Here is a 24,088-nt window from a genome sequence, read left to right on the forward strand (position 1 = left end):
TGGCTCCATTCTTAATTTTTGAACTGGAGTATCTATTATGGTTATTCTGCCCCTCTCTGACCATTGTATAATGAATGTGAGACTGGAAGACAACCTTGTTTCTGGTTCCCAGCTCTTATCAAAAGGAGCTGACCTGAGGAACCAGACCTGAGAAACTCACCCAAACCGAACCAGACACTAGTTATGAGATCCTGGACTAATGCTATAATAGGAGTGAAAAGCTGGAATCCGTGGTTGTGAGGAAGCACGTTTTGCATGTTAAAGAATAATTTGTGTAATCAGAAGTGGATCCTGATACCTGGTTTGATGGCTAAAACGTTGTGCACATTCCTTTGCAAAGCGGCTCTGCAGCTCGTCCCATTCAGAGATGGAGTCTGTTTCTCCCTTCTCTTAAAATTGAGCTGGCCTGGGGTGGAAAAAATGCGGAGGAAGTGACATTTTTAAGATCCTGATCATGAGCCTTAAGAGACCTTGCAACTGCTGCCTTCATTCTCTCGGATCTTAAAACTTCAAGGTTTGTGAAGAAGTCCAGCCCTCAGCTAACTCACCAACTGAACACAACAACGTAAGTGAACCCGGGGAGCCCAGCAGAGTCCAGCCGACAAATAGAATCATGAGAAATGATAAATCACTATGTTTTGGAGTTAGTTAGGAAGAAATGGATAATTAACAGTACAAATGACTGCCAAAAAGATATTTCTACTGATCCAATATGTCCTACCTGTAAGTTCCACTTACCCTAGTCCCAGGTTTTGGTAGGCAATAAAACATAGTAAATTGTAATAGTAAGTTAATATCTTAATTTTCTCCTTTCATATTATAGTATTTTATTGATGACATATGGAATCAATGCATTACTGGAAAAGAGAGTTTTATCAGTAAAAATTTTGAGAAAATTTTCTGTCACAAATTGGCAAAGTATTTGGAGAACTGAAACCTCTGATTCCCCCTCAGATGGCATCTTACAGATACCTGCTTACTCCACCTGAAACTAGAGGTTAGTTCTCTGGAGTCAAGGTTAGTACACTGCAGTGTAATTGTTACTGGAAACTGGCGGGCTTACATTTTTCAATAGAGATGGTAACTTTTTCATGAAGAAATTTCTATTTATCTCCCCAGAATTACTTCAAATCACTGACATTTTTATTCTTTCCTAAACACACTGGCCTTCTGAGTTCCTTGAAGGGACTTCTTTTCCTTAGTTGATTCCTAGGTTTGTAATATCTTTATATAGTGTTAATTTTGATTGACATCACTTCATTCATCCCTTCAACAAACACATATTAAACATAGCATTCAATGAACCAGGAACACAATGATTACCATACAGCTGATGCCTTACCTTAAAAGCATATGAATAACAATTACGATGAAATACTGTCAGTGTAACCATAAAGGAAGGAATGGACAGTCATCTAATGTAAACTGGGTGACTTGTAAAAAAGACTTAAGACTCCATTATGTGACTACTGCTAACAGTTTTTAAGCCAAACACCTCTCATTTCACCTTTTGCCCCAGATCTGGGCAAATTTATAAGGAGGCTTGAGTGTTTCGTCCTTTGTTATGGATAGTTCGAGAACATTTTCCCTGAAAAAGTGAAAGTTGCTCAGTCACGTCCGACTCTTTAAGATCCCATGGATGTCTCCAGGCAAGAATACTGGAGTGGGTTGCCATTTCCTTCTCCAGGGGATCTTCCCAACCCAGGGATGGAACCTGCATCACTTATGTCTCCTGCATTGGCAGGCAAGTTCTTTACCACTAGCACCACCCTGACCACACCCCTCTAAATTCCATAAAAATCTCAAACTCACTTCCTTCCCTTGACCTCTCCAGTCGTTTTTTTTTTTTTAACCAGAGTAAGAGGCTTGCCCTGCTACCCACAGAAAGCTGATTATGTAACCAACAAACAATTTCAAAATGTCCTGCTGCCTATGTCCCACCATCAGTCTCAAACCAAATTTTGAGTAAGTGTAGGTATCTTGTGACCACAAACAGGTGATCATAAAAGATAGCCTGGGTGATATTTGAATGGCATTTTAAACTGTGTGTACTTAGCATGCGGGGTTATAATTCTTTCTTTTACCTGTTTATGTCTTGCCCAGAGATATCTAATATCGTGTGTGTGTGTGTGTGTGTGTGTGTGTGTGTGTGCATGTGTGCACTAAGTCACTTCAGTCATGTTGGATTCATGATCCTATGGGCTGTAGCCCACCAGGCTCTTCTGTCCATGGGATTCTCCAGGCAAGAATACTGAAGTGGGTTGCTATGCCTTTCAGTGGATCTTCCTGACCCAGGATTAAACCCATGCCTCTTATGTCTCCTGCATTGGTAGGCGGGTCTTTACCACTAGCGCCACCTGGCAAGCTCTTTTAAAAGTTACTCATTCTTGTATCCATATCATGTACCAGCATGGTACATGGAATACAATACATATTCAAATACTTTTTGAACACAAGAATGATTTCTTTAAAAAAAAAAATTAAAAAAGGATTGTGAAATTTGTGAGTACAAATACATATTTTATTAATTTTTGGATCTTCTGAACATTTAATGCAACAGAAAGAAAATCAACTTAAAAAGTGGATAAAGAATATAGTGCAGTAAGAATATTCTAGAAAAATTAAACATGAAGATATAAATTCACACATCTGGTAGTGATTCATAATTGAATATCATTTTCTCTGTAGTTATGATGGTTTATATCAGCTCCATTCCCAAACTAAAAATAGCTGAGTCATATAACTACTGCCACCATCACTTTATCCCAGCTCTGTATGTGCAGAATGAAAGATTTTAACTACAGTTCACTCTGGTAGCATTTCAAAGGAAATTTCAACGAAGGGGCTGAAAGAAAATAATTACCCAAGGAGCCTTAGGCTTGAAGAGAAATCTCTCTTTATGAAGTGTTTCTAAAGGAAATGTGTGAGGAGCAACTTGGAGGATGAGACTGTTTTCTTCTATGACTACGTGAATATCTTTCAGAAACAGTATACATTTGTGAAACGAGGAGGAGGCTGAAATTTTCCATGATGAAAGAGACTAAATTTCCAGTCTTAGGAAATCCACCCAAAAGTAAATGAATAGGGATAGTATGTTTCAGATACTTTCTGACTCTGACAAACCCATGTTGATCAAAATTTATGGTGAATTTGACATGGTGCTTTGCCATGTTACACTCAGTTCTGGCTACTGAAGAATAGTGCTGTAGATCCAGTATACACCCACAACACCCTGTGACCACTGCACAAGCCCAAATAAAGCAAATGATGAACATGTATGTGCCAAGGGCTCAGAAGGGCTTTTTTCAAATACTAAAGAAAGCCTTTGTGACTGTGATTCCAAACTGTAGTATATAAAATGAAAGTGAATGATTGTTTTAAAATTCTTATTCTAAGTTCACCCCAAAGGGATTCTGATCTCTAGGTTTGGGATAGAGTGCTTAAATCTATGTATGTAGAAAATACCCATAGTGATTCTTGTGCGGATATTATAAGGATCACATTTCAACCAAGATTTAGGAGAGACCTGGCACCATCATTTGCTTGGTTTTAACTGATTAAACCTCTACTCTGGTGAGACTCACACTACTTTAATCTTTTCATTGGCAGAGTGGAAAGGAGAGATTGAAAAACTAGGTTCACACAAGATAAAAGTTGTATGCCAATTCTGTTTTTGGTAGTTACACTGCTACTGTTAAATTTTAATTCCAGAGCCAAAGTGAAAGGCATAGGTCCAAGCACCAAGAAAAGCTGATATATGGGGAAGAATTGTGTTTGACTTCACGGACACCAGTTAGTTCCACCATGTCTGTGTCTTTGGAGTGGGTGATGAGGGGAGGGCCCTGGTCATCCATGCATGCTTAAGGCGCATTGCTCAGCCTGTATCCTCAAACCACATTACCATTCTCATCCCTGCCCTCAGCAGAACCCTGAACTCCAAAAGAAAGTTCTAACCAATCTTCCAGGTGGTGCTAGCAACCAATCTTCATCAAGATTTATTCTGTGCTGTTTTCTCCGGCCCTCGATGACAATGTCGTGTGCGCGTGTCAGTCGCTTAGTCGTGTCTGACTCTTTGCGGCCCCACGGACTGTAGCCTGCCAATCTCCTCTGTCCAGGGACTTCTCCAGGCAAAAACACTGGAGTGAGCTGCCATTCCCTTCTCCAGGGGATCTCCAGACCGAGGGATTGAGCACAGGTCTCCTGCACTGCAGACAGATTCTTTACCGTCTGAGCCACCAGAGAAGCCCAACAATGTCATAAGCTTACTGAATGAATTAGCTTTTTCCAAGACTAACTAACACAATGCCTTGCGGGGCTGACATGTATTCTTCCTTTCTTACAGTATGTACTCTACCCTAAATAAGTGCTGCAGTCCATGGGGCCACAGAGTCAGACATGACTGAGCGACTGAACAACAACAACAAGGTGGTTAATGCTGAGAATCTCAGGCCTCGTGAAAGAATAATATTGTAAAATAATTAGCCTCCAATTAAAACAAATGCATTAATTTAAAAAAAAGAATAATGAAGCATATATTTGGACTCAGAAGATAGCTAGAAATTCCTAAAATCATAGGGTTAGTCTTGCTACCCAACTTTCTCCTCATCTACTCACTACCTGCTTTTACCCTGAGTTGTCCTCCTCCCCCAAAGCCATTCAGTGGCCAGGCATTGCGTTCACTGCCCTCCCTTCCTCACACTCCCAGGCTTCATCAGCCTGAGGAAAGGCACCTTTATTTAAGCAGTAGATCTCTTACTATTAATACAAATTTAAGAAAAGAGGGAGCAGGTAAGCTTGAGAACTCTGTAAGATATAAATCAAGGTGAAAGGAAGTGTGGAAATAGGGGTGTTAAATATGGAAGTTGAGGCAAACATACTCTAGTCTAAAAGAATCTGCCTTTCCTTACTTTTCTGCCCTCACAAGGCCATAAACTGCTTCAAAACCAAGGGGGAAAAGGCAGCTCTAGTAGCAAAGGAGAGAAAGACACAATTCCAGCTTTTAAAATTCAATCATTTTATTTTTTTAATGCAACAATTGTTCTTGTTAAGTATAAATTCTCACTAGACTTATTTATTAGCCAATTTCTAAATGTGGCCGTAAAAACACAAGGTACCAAGTAGGAAAAAAAAAAAAAAAGTACTAAAAAGCTTTCTATGTACTTAGTGGAGAAAATGGTCTTTATTATTAAGGACAGAAAGGAAATAAGTTTGACCAAAACGGCCTTCCTAGTGTGGAATCAGTAGAAAATGAGTGAGGATTTTTACATAATGAGCACCCTGAAAGCCATCATTTCACAGCACTTAGCTCATTTGTGCAGTAACCTACTATTCTTTTCTTCTTAGTAAACAAAAAACAAACAAAAACGTGGAAAGCTCTCACTGCGGTTAGCATCAGGACTCTTCTGCATCTGTCTCTGTGACAGCTGGTAAAATTAAGCACATTTCTGTTGTTATTTTCTTTAAAACAATATGATAGTTAAAGGAAAGCTAACTAATTCAGTTTTATCTTTGTAACAGGATGGCTAATCCTTAGAAATCATCAACAGAATATAATGTCTCAGCTTTCAAATAGCCATTGGTATATTGCAAACCCGTTCCTGACCACTTCACTATGTTTCATAGCCAGAATCTCATCTCAGTAGCCAGATAAGGCTGGTAATATCTATGCTAAACTACAGTCTCTAGCATTAAAATACTTTAGCCAGACAGTTCACAATTATTTATCATGTTTTTGATGCAAAAGAATTATATTAAACATTGGGTCAGCCAAAAAGTTCATATGGGTTTTTTGTAACATCTTACAGAAAAATCCAAATGAACGTTTTAGCCAACCTAATTTATAAAATTCTAGCAAGCCTAATTTTCAGACATAAAAAGGAATGTTTTAATACAGAAGATATTTATAACTCCCTTGGAAAAGAAATGCAAAAAAGCAAAATGTCTGTCTGGGGAGGCCTTACAAATAGCTGTGAAAAGAAGAGAGGTGAAAAGCAAAGGAGAAAAGGAAAGATATAAGCATCTGAATGCAGAGTTCCAAAGAATAGCAAGAAGAGATAAGAAAGCCTTCAGCAATCAATGCAAAGAAATAGAGGAAAACAACAGAATGGGAAAGACTAGAGATCTCTTCAAGAAAATTAGAGATACCAAGGGAACATTTCATGCAAAGATGAGCTCGATAAAGGACAGAAATGGTATGGACCTAAGAGAAGCAGAAGATATTAAGAAGAGGTGGCAAGAATACATGGAAGAACTGTACAAAAAAGATCTTCACGACCCAGATAATCATGATGATGGGATCACTAATCTAGAGCCAGACATCTTGGAATGTGAAATCAAGTGGGCCTTAGAAAGCATCACTATGAACAAAGCTAGTGGAGGTGATGGAATTCCAGTTGAGCTCTTTCAAATCCTGAAAGATGATGCTATGAAAGTGCTGCACTCAATATGCCAGCAAATTTGGAAAACTCAGCAGTGGCCACAGGACTGGAAAAGGTCCGTTTTCATTCCAATCCCAAAGAAAGGCAATGCCAAAGAATGCTCAAACTACCACACAATTGCATTCATCTCACATGCTAGTCAAGTAATGCTCAACATTCTCCAAGCCAGGCTTCAGCAATATGTGAACCGTGAATTCGCTGATGTTCAAGCTGGTTTTAGAAAAGGCAGAGGAACCAGAGATCAACTTGCCAGCATTCGCTGGATCATGGAAAAAGCAAGAGAGCTCCAGAAAAACATCTATTTCTGCTTTATTGACTATGCCAAAGCTTTTGACTGTGTGGATCACAATAAACTGTGGACAATTCTGAAAGAGGTGGGAATACCAGACCACCTGACCTGCCTCTTGAGAAATCTGTATGCAGGTCAGGAAGCAACAGTTAGAACTGGACATGGAACAACAGACTGGTTCCAAATAGGAAAAGGAGTACGTCAAGGATGTATATTGTCACTCTGCTTATTTAACTTATATGCAGAGTATATCATGAGAAACACTGGGCTGGAAGAAACACGAGCTGGATTCAAGATTGCTGGGAGAAATATCAATAACCTCAGATATGCAGATGACACCACCCTTATGGCAGAAAGTGAAGAGGAACTAAAAAGCCTCTTGATGAAAGTGAAAGAGGAGAGTGAAAAAGTTGGCCTAAAGCTCAACATTCAGAAAATGAAGATCATGGCATCCAGTCCCATCACTTCATGGCAAATAGATGGGGAAACAGTGGAAACAGTGTCAGACTTTATTTGGGGGGGCTCCCAAATCACTGCAGATGGTGACTGCAGCCATGAAATTAAAAGACGCTTACTCCTTGGAAGAAAAGTTATGACCAACCTAGATAGTATATTCAAAAGCAGAGACATTATTTTGCCTACTAAGGTCCGTCTAGTCAAGGCTATGGTTTTCCCAGTGGTCATGTATGGATGTGAGAGTTGGACTGTGAGGAAGGCTGAGCACCGAAGAATTGATGCTTTTGAACTGTGGTGTTGGAGAAGACTCTTGAGAGTCCCTTGGACTGCAAGGAGATCCAACCAATCCATTCTTAAGGAGATCAACCCTGGGATTTCTTTGGAAGGAATGATGCTAAGGCTGAAACTCTAGTACTTTGGCCACCTCATGCGAAGAGTTGACTCATTGGAAAAGACTCTGATGCTGGGAGGGATTGGGGGCAGGAGGAGACGGGGACGACAGAGGATGAGATGGCTGGATGGCATCACGGACTCGATGGACATGAGTCTGAGTGAACTCCGGGAGATGGTGATGGACAGGGAGGCCTGGCGTGCTGCGATTCATGGGGTCGCAGAGTCGGACATGACTGAGCGACTGAACTGAACTGAACTGCTATGGACTTGTGTTTCCCTAACCCCCAGTGTAACTGTATGTTGAGGTTGAGCATATAGGGAAGTAATAAAGGTTAAATAAGGTCATAAGGGTGAAGTCCTAAACTTACAGAGTTATAGGATCATTAGAAGAGAAACAAGAGACCACTCTCCTTCCAACATGTGAGGGCACGTGAGGACAGCAAGAAGGTAGCTGCCTACAAGACACAAAACAAGCTCTCACCAGAAGCTGAGTCAGGTGCTACTTTGATCTTTGACTTCCCAGCCTACTGAATTTTGACAGATAAATGTCTATTGTTTAGTTCTCCAGTCTGTGCTATTTGATTACAGTAGCCTGAGCTTCCTAAGACATTCTCATTAGTCACCATGCCTACCAGTTTATCTCGGGACACAACACCCACCTTCTGCCATACATTTTATCCTCTTTCCTTAATTTATTCCTATTCTTAGCACATATTTTCATTTAACTTAAAATAAAGGTATTTAAAATTTATTCCTTTTATTTTGTCTTCCCCAGTAAGGATGTAAGCTCCATAGGGCAGGGATTTTTTTTTTTTTCCTGCTTAATTCACTGCCATATCTCCAACACCTGGAAGAGAGACTTATCTTCTTATTCTTTGAACAATAACCTTTAAAATGCTGAAGAATATTGAACTCAGCCTAGAAACTCAGAAAAGACAAACAACAGTATATAAATAAAGAACCAAACAAATTAATAAATTAAATTACATATTAATTAAAATTAGAACAAGAATGGATTTAAACTTGGTATTTAAGGGACTGCGTAAAAGTAGTGTTGCAGCCAAAAGTAGCTTTATTACACTTCTGTAAATTGACATACAACACTTCACAATTTTAGGCTGAAATTTTGTAGGAATAAATTACAAAGAATATTGAATCCAGTAATTTTCAACACATAATACTCTGTAGGTCAGTCTAAGCAAGGAAAATGTACTATTTGCTCTTCAGTAAGTACTTTGAAATAATAGAAATCCATTTAACACAGTAATCATATTTCAGTTTATTTTCCATGTAAATCGGTTATTATATGCTGAGTCAGTACAAAGGATTATTTAAAAAGTAATTAAACATATTGAAAAACATAAAAATATAAGTGTGACATATTAGATGATATATCTTTTAACTAAAAATCTCTAGATTGTGCAAGCCTCACTGAACTCCCTATTGAAAAACTGGCAACAAAATCAACACCAAAAGGACAGTCTATGTTGAATTAGATGATCATCCCTACTGCAGAATGCAGAACATCCACCTCCAGTCATATGCCTATTCCAAAACATATTTGGGTAAACACTAAATGTCAAACATCATCCATACAGGGTATTAACACATTAACATTTTCATTACAAAAGAGAGATCTATTTTCTCATTACATTACACATTTACACAATAGAGATCTGTCAAATAAATACTGCAAAGTAATTCAAGTCAGACTTTTAACACCAGAATCATACAATTGGGGAATGATAATCTTTAAAATGAAATGGTAAATTAAGGACATTTAATCTGTATAAATATAATATTAACAGTCTTTTCCTGGTTACTTGCTTTATGGTTAATTTGCATATTGTATGTCACTCTGTTAAGTCCTTAACACTCTTAGAGGTCAGTTTTAATTTTTCCCTATTTTGTTTTACCATAATAAGTAATATATAAGTAGTTTATCATATACAAAAATAAGTAATCTCATAAAAATAGTTCAACATGATTAGGAACATTCTAGCATCAGGACCTTATTGTAGTTTTTCTACTGTCAATATCTGTTTTGAAATAAACATTTATATTTTAGCATCTTGTGTGTGTGAAACTCACACTGAGTCACTGGGCTCTCAAAACTTAATTCTAGCGAGTTCCTCCAGGTCTACAGTCACTGTGACCTTAGCATGCGGGATAAGCCTTAGAGCAAAGGGTTTATGGTACCTTTGTTTTGATCTTCTTTTACTTTGAAAACAGTAATATTTGATGAAAGTTATGACTTTTAAGTTTTATCCATTAAATATCTACTATAAACCCTGAAATGCATTCAAATATATTTTCTCAAGCAATTGTGTGCTAGCTTCAATAAAAAAAATAGAAGAGACTATCTGTCAATTAACTGCAATTATTTTAATTCCATCTACAGTCTATAATCTAACAAATTAGAAAATGTCTACAGTATATAAATTTAATAATAGGCCAAAGTTGCATAGAAATACATCAATTTATGTGCCCGTAACCAATGGATTAGAGATACTGACTGCTGCCACTATCTACAACTGGAATAATTTAATCAGACAAAGGAGAATGAAATTCCTCTTTTTAAGGAAAGTTTACTTTCAACTATTACTTCCACCTTTGCTTGGAACAATATTTGATGGGAAGGAAAATTGACTTCATTCATTTCATTCTAAATTAGTGATGAAGGGATTGAGGCCTCCTGTGGGACAAAAACTATTTTTGTATTTCATGTCAATCAAAATTAACATAGCTAAATAAGTTATAAAAATTTTAAGTGTTTATTATTCCTCGTTTACACTGCCTGCTTAGGATTTAATGGTAAAAGCAAGGGCTGTATAAATGTTTGTTATACATTTGCTAGGGACCAGTAAATCACTTGGCAGATACTAGAATTTTCTCTTACAGATGTCTAGAAAAACACCTAAATGACCTAAAATTAAAGGCTTTTAATTTTGTTTGCAAACTCTTTCTCAAATTCACTTCAAAGTACTTGGCTTTTTGTTAACTGGTAATTTCTAGAACAGCTAAAATGATTTAATATTAATGCATGTGTCTATACCTATTTTTGAAAGTGATATTTCTTCATAGGTAAATCAAATTGCAAGATAAACATATAAAACTATATGTGATTTAAAATATATGTAGAAACATGAAAACAGTAACTTATTCAAGGAGGCCTAGCCTCTGGTTTTACTTGTCAATTGCTCTGTTGATTTAGTGGGTTTACAGATAAGCATTTATCTAAGCTCTTCTCTAACAAAAGAAAAAAATAAAGCATTCTATGGAGATCTATCTATCTTAGACAGATAAATGTATTATAGTATATTGACTATCTCTCTGAAACAGGAAAGTCTCAAACTACTATAGCTAATCCTATATTGGAATAGCACAAAGTTATTCTGCTATTGATACTTTCTCATCTATAAATCATATTTGTGAAAAAACATAAAATGTGCAACTTCCACATTTTCTAGTTCCAACAAAACTTAAGCTGAAAATAGAGACTTTTATGGGTGGGGATGTACAAACTAGGCCTAAGGTCTGAAGATCTTAAACATTTTTAACAGTCACAACAAAACCAAAGTCAAGAACCTGATTCCACCAGGATACAAGTGATGTAAAAACATTCCTGAAAACTTCCATGCATGGAAAGATATGAAGAAGAATGGTTACCAATTTGTCATTTGTTTTTGCTTGACTTACTTTCTGTGAATTTCGTTATCATATTACATGAATATTTCATGGCTTGTTGACATTTAATGGCTTTTTTGGTAGGGGAAAATGGCACACTTGATAAGTTGTTTCTTTGTATTAGTTACATATAATCCTGCATTTTTACAAATGACTTGCAAATGCTCTAAATCTCCTATAATAGGACAAAGTACTTCTCACTTTTACAAATCAACTTATAACAAAACTAAATTAACACAAAATATTATGGTATAAAAAAAGGAAATAAATTCATGTTTATCTTTCAGTACACTAAAACTAAATGTATACTGATTTTTATAAAATAACTATACAGTAACCTACAAAGTGAATTTACTTACAGACAAAGATTAAATAAAATTGTTGGCAAACTTTGAGCAGTGGTTATGCAGTTACAAAGTCACACACTCGTCATAAAGGTCATTTGTAGGTTCTACACAACAAGAAAGTTTGTGCAAAACACTTGAGTATGGCCTTTTCAAGGAAGTTGTTAAAGAAAAATGGTACTGCAGCAAAAGAGTCTCAGATTTCACTGTGGTCACTGAGTATGCTCAAATTCTGAAATAGAAGAGAAAGAAATTAGCACTTGCTACTTGTTGTTTTCTTGTTTTGTTTCTAAGTGCCTGTCCCACCTTTTGTGACCCCATGGACACGACCCCATGGACTGCAGCCGGCCAGGCTCCACTGTCTATGGAATTTTCTAGACGAGAATACTGGGTTTGGTGTGTGTGTGTGTGTGTGTGTGTGTGTGTGTGTGTGTGTGTGTGTGTGTGTTTGTGCGCGCGCGCGCACGTGCGCGCGTGCACTCAGTCACGTCTGACTCTGTGACCGCACAGAGTGTAACCTGCCAGGCTCCTCTGTCCATGGAGTTCTCCAGGCAAGAATATTGGAGTGGGTTGCCATTTCCTCCTCCATGGGCTCTTCCTGACCCATGGATCGAACCTGCGTCTCCTGGGGCTCTTGCATTGGCAGGCAGATTCTTTACCACTGAGCCACCTGGGAAGCCCCACTTGCCACTTGACTTTAAGTTGATAGCAGTAGGTAAAAGAACATTAGAAACTGAAGCCAGCTGTCTCGTCAAGCTAAGAAAATGGATATTCTCTGAGGCGTCAGAGTATAGAAGTTTATAGCTCCAAGTGCCAGGTCAGACTGCTGACTTTGAAACTGGCTCTACTACTTACAAATGGTATAACTTCCCTGAACCTCAGTTTCCTCATTTCTAACAATAGGTTAAATAATAGTATCTACTTCATAAGCTTGTGGTGAGTTTAGTGAAGAAATATAGGTAAAGCTCTTAGCATAGTCTTGCAACATAATGAGCACTCAGTGAATGTTCATAATATATACTATTTAATAGTAGTAGCAGTGGAAATAATAATAATAACATTATTATTTTAAAATTTTTATTACTTTGTAAATGTATACTGTTCTGGTTGCATGTAATGAGGATCACCCAGGGAGACAATAAATGCTGTTCCAGGAATAAGGAAAGGCAAAGCAATTCAAGATAAAAAAGAAATTGTGGGAAATCAAATTTCTAGGGATAGTTCTAAAATTAACCATACAGCCCAGTATTAGAAGATAACTTTGACACCTCAGACCATTTGAGTGCTGGCTCCTGCAAATAGTATTCCAAAAATGGCAATATGAGCTTAGAGTAAAGGGTATCAGAGCAGTTAAGAGCTATTTGGTTACGTTTCGAGTTTTTGTATTTGACAGAGGTAGATTCCAACTTCCAGGATAGTGGATCCTGGAAGACGTATTTATTTTATAATCAAGCAGTTTGCACTTAATAGGTGATCACCAGATCCTTTAAACAGTGATATTGCTGGAAACTCCAAATGCTTAAACAATGTTCATACGTTGTCCAAAAAGGGAATGAAAAAATTTCTTTGCTTGGAGCAGAGGACTCTGAGGAGGGGACACATTTTAATAGGTTTTCAGATGTACATGGGATAATAGTCTAATATAAACATCACAAAACCCTTGATTCTACATTCCAATTTTCTTATGATTCTGGCACACCAACTTGTTCAACTCACCTTATTTAAATGCATGTTACTTATCGCAGCAGATACTGATTCAAAAAAAATTGGCTTTTCTGAATCTAGGTTTCCACAGTATTTCATTGCTTTTACCAAGGAAGCTATAAGAAAGCACAGTGATAGAAGGATTCATGGAGCAGCAGAAGGACCAGGCCCAGTGTTAGTCAAGGATGCTCCCTTACCTGTGCAGGGGACCAAAGAGTCAAGGATGCTCCCTTACCTGTGCAGTGGACCAAAGAGTCAAGGATGCTCCCTTACCTGCGCAGTGGACCAAACACACATCCACACTCTTGTTCTTACAGTCCATGTAAACCTGGAAGAATTAAAATAATACACCCATGATTAATTCAGGGTAGCTGACAGGAAGAAACAAGAAGCTCAGAAGGGAGAATTTCTAGTTTTTGTTTTTTTTTTTTTAAATGATGTTATGCCACCAGGGGGTGGCACTGTAACGCAACAAGGCATACTCTCACTTCTAAAAGAAACGGTCTTCACGAAGGAAGATGGATGCCAGCAAACATCTGCCTTTTATATAACTCAGTTTTGCTCCTTACATTCTCCAGTTTATTTAATAAAAATAAACACTCCACCTTTCTCTCCCTGTAAGAATAATATAAAATTGTTTTCAACTGTCTTATTGGAAGTCAAGGACCCGTTTGTGAAAATGATGAAATCTGCTTACCTTAATATTCTGTTATTTATATATATTCATGGGGTCTCTAAACTCCATCCGTGGATGGTAAATTGAAAACCTCACTACAATAAAAGTCAAATTTGATGCCCACTTTCTATTTTTATCGTCCATCAAGATGAGAGATCCTAACTAATTTTCTTGGCATACTGCAGGGTCCTGCCTTCTTTAAGTCCTAGAAATTCTCAAGTAGTAGCCACTTGAGCAAACAAATACTTAAAATCCAGATCCTAGAACTAGTTATCCAGCTAAGATGTGGACCCAGAATTTGTCTATCTTTAAAGTCTATGTTCTTAACACATATCATAATTGACTGTAATCATAGTGAAATAAACAGTGATAAGGAAACTAAAAGTAGCAAACTAATTAAAAAAAACAGCTGGTTGTGTGTATACAGAAGCACAAATGTCATTTTCTTCAAATTTACGCATCAGTTGATTTATTCCTCCATTCTATTGTGTAGCATTTTTAAATAAGACAAATTAAAAAAAATTTTCTCTCTTAGCATTCCCAGTACTTAGATTATTTGAATTCCTCTGAACTTTCAACTTTAGATCTTAAACTCCGTGGGAATAGTTAACCACTGCCTCATATTTACTAACTGTAAGTCTTGATTTGCAGTATCTAGAAAAGGTAGCTAATAAACACGGAGGTATATTCAAAAACAAAGTTCAAATACAATTGGATAACAAATATACATAGTGGCTTTTCCCAGTAAAAGTACAATGCTAGTCTAGTGTTTCTCAAAACACAAACCTTGGACAATAAACAACCTATGTGGTTTATTGTCCATAAACAACCTATGCTGTTTAAAATGAAGATTGCTGGGCCAGGACTAGGATTCAGAAGTCTGTATTTTTTTCCCTTCCATTTTTCTTGAGTTATAACTGGCATACAGCACTGTGTAAGTTTAAGGTGTGCAGCATAAGGATTTGACTTGCATACAACCTGAAATGGTGAGATAAGTTTAGTGAACATTGATCATCTCATATAGATGCAAAATTAAAGAAATAGAAAAAAGATATTTTTCTTTGTCATGAGAACTCTCAGAATTTATTCTCTCAACAACTTTCATATGCAACATAAAACCATGTTAATTGTATTTATACCTACATCCCAAGTACTTATTTATCTTATAACCAGAAGCTTGTACTTTTAACTGCATTCATCCAATTCCTCCCTCTCCTCAGCCCTTGCCTGTGATTGCCACAAATCTGATCTCTTTTTCTATGAGTTTTTATTTCTTTGTTTTTGGAGTATAACTGGCTTACAATACTATGTTAGTTCCTATTACACAACATAGTGTTTCAATATTTCTAAACATTTCAGCCCCATGCTGGATCACAGCCTTGTTGTGGTGAAGGGGCTTGTGTAGCTCAATGAAGCTGTGAGCCATGCTGTGCAGGGTGACGCAAGATGAATGGGTCATAGTGAAGAGTTCTAACAAAATGCCTCCCTGGAGGAGGAAATGGCATCCCATTCCAGTATTCTCGCCACAAGGACTCCATGAACAGTATGAAAAGGCAAAAAGATATGATGCTGGAAGATGAGCTGCCCGAGTCAGAAGGTATCTAACATGCTACCGGAGAAGGGTGGAGGGAAATTATGAATAGCTCCAGAAATAAGGAAGCCACTGGGCCAAAGCAGAAATGACACTCAGTTGTGGATGAGTTTGGCAGTGAAAGTAAATGCTATAAAGAACAATATTGCATAGGAACCTGAAATATTAGGTCCATGAATCAACGTGTGAAATATTTCCTGCCATATTGGTGGGCAAGAAATGTCACAGCCACCAGCAATTTCCAGTCTCCTAATGCGGATGAGGGCTCCCAAAAGGGAACACTGTGCCTGTGATCCCGCAGATGCCACCACCCTCCATGGTGACTGCTGAAGAGCCTGGGGGAATACAGGAAGCAGCCATCCACCACGTCTGCCACCCCATAGGGTGAACAGGGAATTAAGGATGTAAACAGCCAGGGAACGGGATTTGGCCCCAGATAGCGGAAGTATATATGAAAGGAATAAATTCAGTGAGCCCGGAGGCTTGCATCTTCCCAAACACAGAAGAATGCTACATTCCTTTACTTGCTATCTAATTTTCCTTGCATCACAATAATCTCTGATGCTCAGACTGCCTGCCCCCCTTGTTTCAAACTAGTATATAGCCTGACTCCCCCTCCCATCTCTCTGGAGCAGTTTTCTCAAGGCTACAGAGCTGATGGCTCCTGGGCTACATTCCCACCAAATAACTCTTTACTTTCAGGTTGTGACTAATTTTTTAGTGGACAAAGGTAAATTGGATGTGGTCAAGGAGATGGCAAGAGTAAACATCGACATTTTAGGAATCAGTAAACTAAAATGGATGGGAATGGGACAATTTAATTCAAATGACCATTAAATCCACTACTGCGGACAAGAATTCCTTAGGAGTAGCTCTTATAGTAAAGAAGAATGCAGCATCTGAGTGAACCTCAAGAATGACAGAATGATCTCAATTCATTTCCAAGGCAAACCATGCAACATCACAGTAATCCAAGTCTATATTCCAACCACTGATGCTAAAGAAGCTGAAGTTGGCTGGTTCTATGAAGACCTACAATACCTTCAAGACTAACACACACAAACACACACACAAAGATATCCTTTTCACCACAGGGGATTGGAATGCAAAAGTAGAAAGTCAAGATATACTTGGAATAACAGGCAAGTTTGGCCTTAGAGTACAAAATGAAGTAGGGCAAAGGCTAACAGAGTTTTATTAAGAGAACACTCTGGTCATAGCAAACACCCTTTTCCAAAAACTGAAGAAACAACTCTACATATGGACATCACCAGATGGTCGATACTGAAATAAGATTGATTATGTTTTTTGCAGCCAAAGTTGGAGAAGCTCTGTATAGTAAGCAAAAACAAGACCTACAGCTGAGGCGACTGTGGCTCAGATCATGAGCTCCTTATTGCAAAATTCAGGCTTAAATTGAAGAAAGTAGGGAAAATTGCTAGGCCATTCAGGAATGACCTAAGTCAAATTCCTTATTGTTATGTAGAGGAGATGACTAATAGATTCAAGGGATAAGATCTGGTAGATGGAATGCCTGAAGAACTATGGATGGAAGCTCATTACATTGTACAGGAGGCATGACCAAAACAATCCCAAAGAGAAAGAAATACAAGAAGAGCAAAAGCAGAAATGACACTCAGCGGTGGATGTGCCTAGTAGTGAAAGCAAAATCCAATGCTATAAAGAACTCTACTCCATAGGAAACTGGAATGTTAGGTCTATGAATCAAGGTAAATTGGACATGGTCAAGCAGGAAATAACAAGAATGAACACTGACATCTTAGGAATCAGTGAACTAAAATGGATGGGAATGCGTGAATTTAATTCAGATGACCAATATATCTACTACTGTTGGCAAGATTCCCATAGAAGAAATGAAGTACCCCTCATAATCAATAAAAGTTTGAAATGCAGTACTTGGGTACAATCTCAAAAATGACAGAATGATCTCAGTGTTTCCAAAGCAAACCATTCAACATCACAATAATCCAAGTCTATGCCCAATCACCAATGCCGAAGAAGCCGGAGTTGACTGGTTCTATGAAGACCTACAAGATCTTCCAGAACTAACACCAAAAAAGATATCCTTTTAATCATAGGGGGTTGAAATGCAAAAGTAGGCTGTCAAGAGATACCTGGACTAACTGGCAAGTTTGGCCTTGGACTACAAATTGAAGCAGGGCAAAGGCTAACAGAGTTTTGCCGACAGAACACACAGATCATAGATAACTCTACATGTGGACATCACCAAATGGTCAATACCAAAATCAGATTGATTACATTCTTTGAAGCCGAAGATGAAGAAACTATAGAATCAGAAAAAACAAGACCGTGGCTCAGGTCATCAGCTCCTTATAGCAAAATTCAGGCTTAAACTAAAGAAAGTGGAGAAAAACTACAGGCCATTCAGGAATGATCTAAATCAAATCCTTTACTATTATATAGTGGAGGTAATGAATACATTCAAGGGATTAGATATGATAGACAGAGTACCTGAAGAAATATGGACAGAGGTCCATAACATTGTGTTGGGAGCCAGCGTGAGGAACTCCGCCCATGGCAAAGGTCTTGAGGAAGGAAGCTTGGCATACGCAAAGGCGTGATCAAGCCTCAGGAAACCCCCTGTTTCCGAGCATCTACCCCCAAATAAGAGTACTTTATGGGGAGCTCTCCCCATAACCATTTCTCTCAGAGAAGGAGTTAACTTGCAGCTCCAGTTAATAAAAATTCCTGGGCATGACAAGAGTGTTTCAACTTACGAACTCTGGAGGTTCTCTGGCCTGCCTGATCAGGCTTCTCCGGCCGCATGTGATTGTTTACAGCCTCCCAACTGTGAGAGGCACAGGATGCTTTAAAACTTTCTAAATACAGACTCTTTTACCTCTCTGCTGACAGATTAGCTTGTGTGTGTGTGACAACCTCTCAGCCATAAACAGCACAGAGAGTTTGGAGTATTAGCATAGGGCTTTTTTCATTGATGAGTCAATGATTGCCATCAGACCTCCATATCCTTAGGTACCTGGGAATATATTAATCAATGTATTTGGAATATAGAAAAGGAAATATAGTAGTTTTTGATGTTAGCAATACTAGACCTTTGAGTTAATGAATCTTCTCTTTTGTTACAGATCACTGTACTTTGTTATAAATCACTATAAATCACATGCTATGTAACTTTATCACTATCTTAAGACAAAATAGATCTTAAGGGGAACATTGGTGAAGGGTTTACATTTGTTGAGCCAATATTTGCTGCTAAATCTCCATATTCCTGCCCTTATAATGAATATAACTAGCATATAGGAGAAATAAGTATTAACCTTTAAGATTAATCATGTTAAACCTTAGGTTAAGTAAATTCCTTTCTTGATTGTAACTCACTACACCCTCACCCTATAGGAATGCAACTTTATTTGGAGGGTGGTGCCTGATTTAAGAAAAAATCACCCCTGGAAAAAGAAGTTTTCTGGTTAACTGACCAGTATCAGAAAGGGCCATAAAATGTCAGCAGACCTCATGGCTAGATGATGAAACTCATAAGACCTTTGTATAATTTTATATGAAGCACCTGATTGTGACAAGGGTCAGGTCTGCTGACCCCCGCATGACTCTGTATTCATCCCAATGTATAACAAAAAGGTATATAAACAAACCTGAAAAATAAAGAAATCGGATCAGTTTCTGGAAAGACTGATTCCCCCGTGTCGTTTCTTTCTCACTCCCTGCTTTCCTGGCTGAATTCCCATCTGAAATGTGGGTACTCACCAAGCCTGCTAATTCTGCCTGGGCTTCTGAGATCAGACCGGGAGGCCTCAGTGCCTCCCCTCCTTTGGGAGAATGGAAAGACGCCTGAGCCCTACGTAGGTGGTGATTGGTATTCCACGTAAACCAGTTATTCAGCCTCTTTTCTCCACTAATTCTCCTACTACACTATCTGTTTCTAATCTCCCTCTATATCTGTAATTAAATAAGTTTTTTCCAGGACGCCGACTCCGTCCCCACCTTCGAATTACCCTGGATCCACCGGGGCTGGACCCTGGCAACATTGTACAGGAGGTAATGACCAAAACCATCCCAAAGAAAAAGAATTGCAAGAAAGCAAAGTGGGTGTCTGAGGAGGCTTTACAAATAGCTGAGGAAAAAGAAGCAAAAATCAAGGGAGAAAGGGAAAGATATAACCAACTGAATGTTGTTTCAGAGAATACCAAGGAGAGAGAAGAAGGCTTTTTTCAATGAACAATGGAAAGAGAAAAACAACAGAAAGGAAAAGACTAGAGGTCCATATAGTCAAAGCTATGGTCTTTCCAATAGTCATGCACAGATGTACATGGCTTGAAATTCAGCATTTAAAAACTAAGATCATGATGTATGGTCTGATCACTTCATGACAAATAGAAGGGAAAAAAATAGAAGCAATGGCATTTTTTCTTGGACTCCAAAATCCCTGTAGATGGTGACTGTAGCCATGAAATTAAAAGACACTTGCTCCTTGGAAGGAAAATTATGACAAACCTAGATGAGGTATTCAAAGCAGAGACATCACTTTGCCAGCAAAGGTCTGGATAGCCAAATGTATGGTTTTTCTAGCAGTCAAGTACAGATGTGAGAGTTGGACCACAGAGTTCTCTGAGAGAAAGAAAACAAATGAGGCCAGCTCTCAGATCATCTCAGCTTTCTGCTGCGAAGTGGTTTCTGGGCCACTACATGATAGGGGGACCCATGCAAAATGCAGCCACTTCACGGAGCTGGGAAAACAGAACTGGCATTCAGGAAGGATCAAGTGGGTACATTTATGAGCAAAAATAACAGAAAGGAGGGAAATATGTAGGAAAAGAGCCCCAGAAATTATCAAAGGCTATGATTAAGTTTTTGACAGAATATAAAGTCTCACACAGGAGGAGACTGTTTGAGGCCAGAGTAAGAGTACCCCTGGGGAGGAAACAGCCAAGGAGAAGAGAATCCAGTTCCACACAGCAGAAGCTAACGGGCCACTGAGGGAAGCTGAGAAACAGACATGGGCTAATCCTCAAGATCCTCCCACATATTTGGGGTATTGGGGGAGAGAATAAGTGGAAATAAAAAAGGGAGTGCATTCCTTGTTGACTTTGAATTTAAAAAAAAAAAAACAAAAACAGGAAACAATTAAGGAAGTGTCTGTGTGTGTACATCCTTAGTTGCTCAGTCGTGTCTGACTCTTTGCGACTTCATGGATGGTAGCCCGCCAGGCTCCTCTGTCCATGGAGATTCTCCAGGAAAGAATACCGGAGTGGGTTGCCATGCCCTCCTCCAGGGGATCTTCCCAACACAGGACTCAAACCAGGGTCTCCCACATTGCAGGCTGATTCTTTACCATCTGAGCCACCAGAGAAACCCAGAAGTTTCTGAGTTTCCCTTGAATTAGCAAAATTAAGTATTCCATCTGAAAAATGAAGATTTTGGTTTTAAAGAGATAAAACTGTTTTATTTTTCGCAACCAGGATTGTAGGGACCCAATGCAGAATGGAGCAAAGTGCCTCACTGCACTGGGCATTATTTCAGAGACCAGGAAGGGTTTCAGGTCAGATTGTACTCATCCATGTTATGAGAGACCACATCCTGCTATTTGCCCAGGGAAGGACTTTTCTCCTTCTTTCCTTTTATTATTTTTTTTAATTGGAGGATAACTGCTTTAAATTTAGTCATGTTTATTCCTGTTGTGCAACATCATGTATCAGCTATAAGTATTCATATATTCCCTCCCTCCTAAGCCTCCCTCCCATTCCCATCTCTTCCAATCTAGGTCATCCAAGAGTACCAGGTTGAGCTCCCTGTATTATATAACAACTTCCCACTAGTTACCTATTTTACAACCAGTAGAGTAAATATTTAAAAGTTACTTTCTCAATTCATCCCAACTTCTCCTTATATCCACAAATCCATTCTCTATATCTATGTCTCATTGCAAATAGGTTCATCAGTACCATTTTCTAGATTTCACATATTTGCATTAATATATATTTGTTTTCCCCTTTTTGACTCATTTCACTCTGTATAATGGCTCTAGGTTCATCCACCTCAGTTCAACTGACTCAAATTTGTTCCTTTTTATGGCTGAGTAATATTCCATTGAACATGTGTGCCACAATTTCTTTACCCACTCATCTGTTGATGGACATCTAGGTTGCTTCCATGTCCTGGCTATTGTAAATAGTGCTGAAATGAACACTGGGGTAAATGTGTATCTTTTTGAATTATGATTTTCTCAGGGCATATGCCCAGTAGTGGGAGTGCTGGGTCATCTCCTAGTTTTACTTCTAGTCTTTTGTGTTTTTTTAAAGGAATCTCCATACTATTCTCTACAGTGGTTCTATCAATTTACATTTCCATCAACAGTACAGGAGGGCTGCCTTTTCTCCACATCCTTGCCAGCACTTATCGCTTGTAGATTTTTTGAGGATGGTCACTCTGACCAGTCTGCAGTGGCATCTCAATGTAGTTGCGGTGAGCATTTCTTTAATGATGAAGGACAGCAAGTATCTTTTCCTGTGTCTGTTGGCCATTTGTATGTCTTCTTTGGAGAGATTGCTCTTTAGGTCTTCTGCCCGTTTTTTGTTGTTGTTGTTGTTTGTTTGTTTGATTGGTTTTTCGTTTTCCTGATACTGAGTTCCATGAGCTGATACTACATTTTGGAAATTAATCCTTTATCAGTTGCTTCATTTGCTATTACTTTTTCCCATTCTAAAGGTTGTCTTTTCATCTTATTTATAGTTTCCTTTGCTGTGCAAAAGCTTATAAGTTTAATTAGGTCCCATTGTTTACTTTTATTTCTATTTCCATTACTCTAGGAAGTGGGTAGAAGAGGATCTTGCTGGAATTTGTATCAGAGTGTTGTATCTATGTTTTCCTCTGAGTTTTATAGTTTCTAGCCTTATATTTAGGTTTTTAATAGATTTTTAGTTTATTTTCATAGATAGTGTTAGGAAGTGTTCAAATTTCATTTTTTTGCATGTAACTGTCCAGTTTTCCCAGCACCACTTACTGACAAAATGATCATTTATCCATTGTAAATTTTTGCCTCCTTGTCAAAGAGAAGGTGTTCATAGGCATGTAGGTTTATCTCAGAACTTTTTTTCTTGTTCCTCTGACACATTTTTGTTTTCGTGCCAGCACTGTACTGCCTTGATTACCATAGCTTTGTAGTATAGTCAAACATCAGGAAGACTGATTCCTCCAACTCCATTTTTCTTTCTCAAGATTGCTTTGGCTATTTGGGGTCTTTATGTTTCCATAAAAACAGTAAAACTATTTGCGCTAGTTTTGTGAAAAATGCCATTAAACCAGTGCTGAATATTCATTAGAACAACTGATGCTGAAGCTGAAACTCCAATACTTTGGCCACCTGATGCGAAGAACTGACTCATTTGAAAAGACCCTGATGCTGGGAAAGATCGAAGGTGGGAGAAGGGAACAACAGAGGATGAGACAGTTGGATGGCATCACCAAGTCGATGGACATGAGTTTGAGTAAGCTCCATGTGTTGGTGATGGACAGGGAGGCCTGGTGTGCTGCAGTCCATGGGGTTGCCAAGAGTCGGACATGACTAGAGCAGCTGAACTGAACTGAACTGAACTGAACTGAACTGAATGTGATGGGGATTACATTGACTCTGTAGACTGCCTTGGGTAGTATAGTCATTTTCACAATATTGATTCTTCCAATCCTAGAACATGGTTATCTCTCCATCTGTTTTTACCATCTTTGATTTCTTTCATGAGTATCTTATAGTTTTCTGAATACAGGTGTTTTGTCTCCTTAGGCAGGTTTATTCCTAGGTATTTTATTCTTTCTGTTGCAATGGTGAATGGGATTGATTCCTTAATTTCTCTTTTTGACTTTTAATTATTATTGGATAGGAATGCAGCTGAAAGGTCAGCTGTTAATCTTATGGGAATTCCCATGTATGTTATTTGTTGCTTTTCCTTCGCTGCTTATAATATTTTTTCTTTGTGTTTAACTTTTGTTAGTTTGATTAATATGTGTCTTGGCATGTTTCTCTTTGTGTTTATCCTATGTAGGACTCTCTGTGCTTCCTGGACTCATGTGGCTATTTCCTTTCTAATGTTAGAGAAAGTTTTGACTATACTCTCCTTCCGTATTTTCTCATACACTTTCTTTTTCTCTTCTGGAATCCCTCTGATTTGAATGTTGGTGTGCTTAATATTGTCCCAGATGTCTCTGAGACTGTCCTCATTTCTTTTCATTTTTTTCCTTTATAGTGCTCTGCTTCAGTTATTTGCCCTGCTCTGCTTCTATCTGCTATCTTCCAGTTCATTTAAACATTCTTCTGCCTCAGTTACTATGCTATTGGTTCCCTTTAGTGTATTTTTATTTCTTTTATTGTATTATTCATTGCTGATAGTGTATTCTTTATTTCTTCCATGTTCTTGTTAAACTCTTCAGGTATCTTCTCAATCCATGCCTCCATTCTACTTATCTATGTCTCCATTTTATCGCCAAGATTTTGGTTCATCT

At 38.3% G+C, this 24,088-nt stretch overlaps 1 protein-coding gene across 13 annotated transcripts in view; it reads right to left on the minus strand.

The window, feature by feature from the left end:
* Window positions 1-8,629: 8,629 nt before the first annotated feature.
* Window positions 8,630-24,088, minus strand: part of SLC26A7 (solute carrier family 26 member 7) — a 215,392-nt gene continuing 199,933 nt past the window's right edge. For 10 of the 13 annotated variants that reach the window (XM_042254498.2, XM_060393519.1, XM_060393521.1 and 7 more), the window contains 3 exons: window positions 13,584-13,638; window positions 13,323-13,426; window positions 8,630-11,838 (listed from right to left, as the gene is read on the minus strand). In XM_042254498.2, coding sequence (XP_042110432.1) covers window positions 11,803-11,838; window positions 13,323-13,426; window positions 13,584-13,638 — 195 coding nt within the window. In that variant the 3' untranslated portion in view covers window positions 8,630-11,802. Of the gene's footprint in view, window positions 11,839-13,322; window positions 13,427-13,545; window positions 13,639-24,088 lie in introns of those variants that run through there. The other 3 variants (XR_006060883.2, XM_042254499.1, XR_006060884.1) reach the window with 3 other exon arrangements.

Source organism: Ovis aries, chromosome 9 (assembly GCF_016772045.2).
Source record: "Ovis aries strain OAR_USU_Benz2616 breed Rambouillet chromosome 9, ARS-UI_Ramb_v3.0, whole genome shotgun sequence".
Taxonomy (NCBI): domain Eukaryota; kingdom Metazoa; phylum Chordata; class Mammalia; order Artiodactyla; family Bovidae; genus Ovis; species Ovis aries.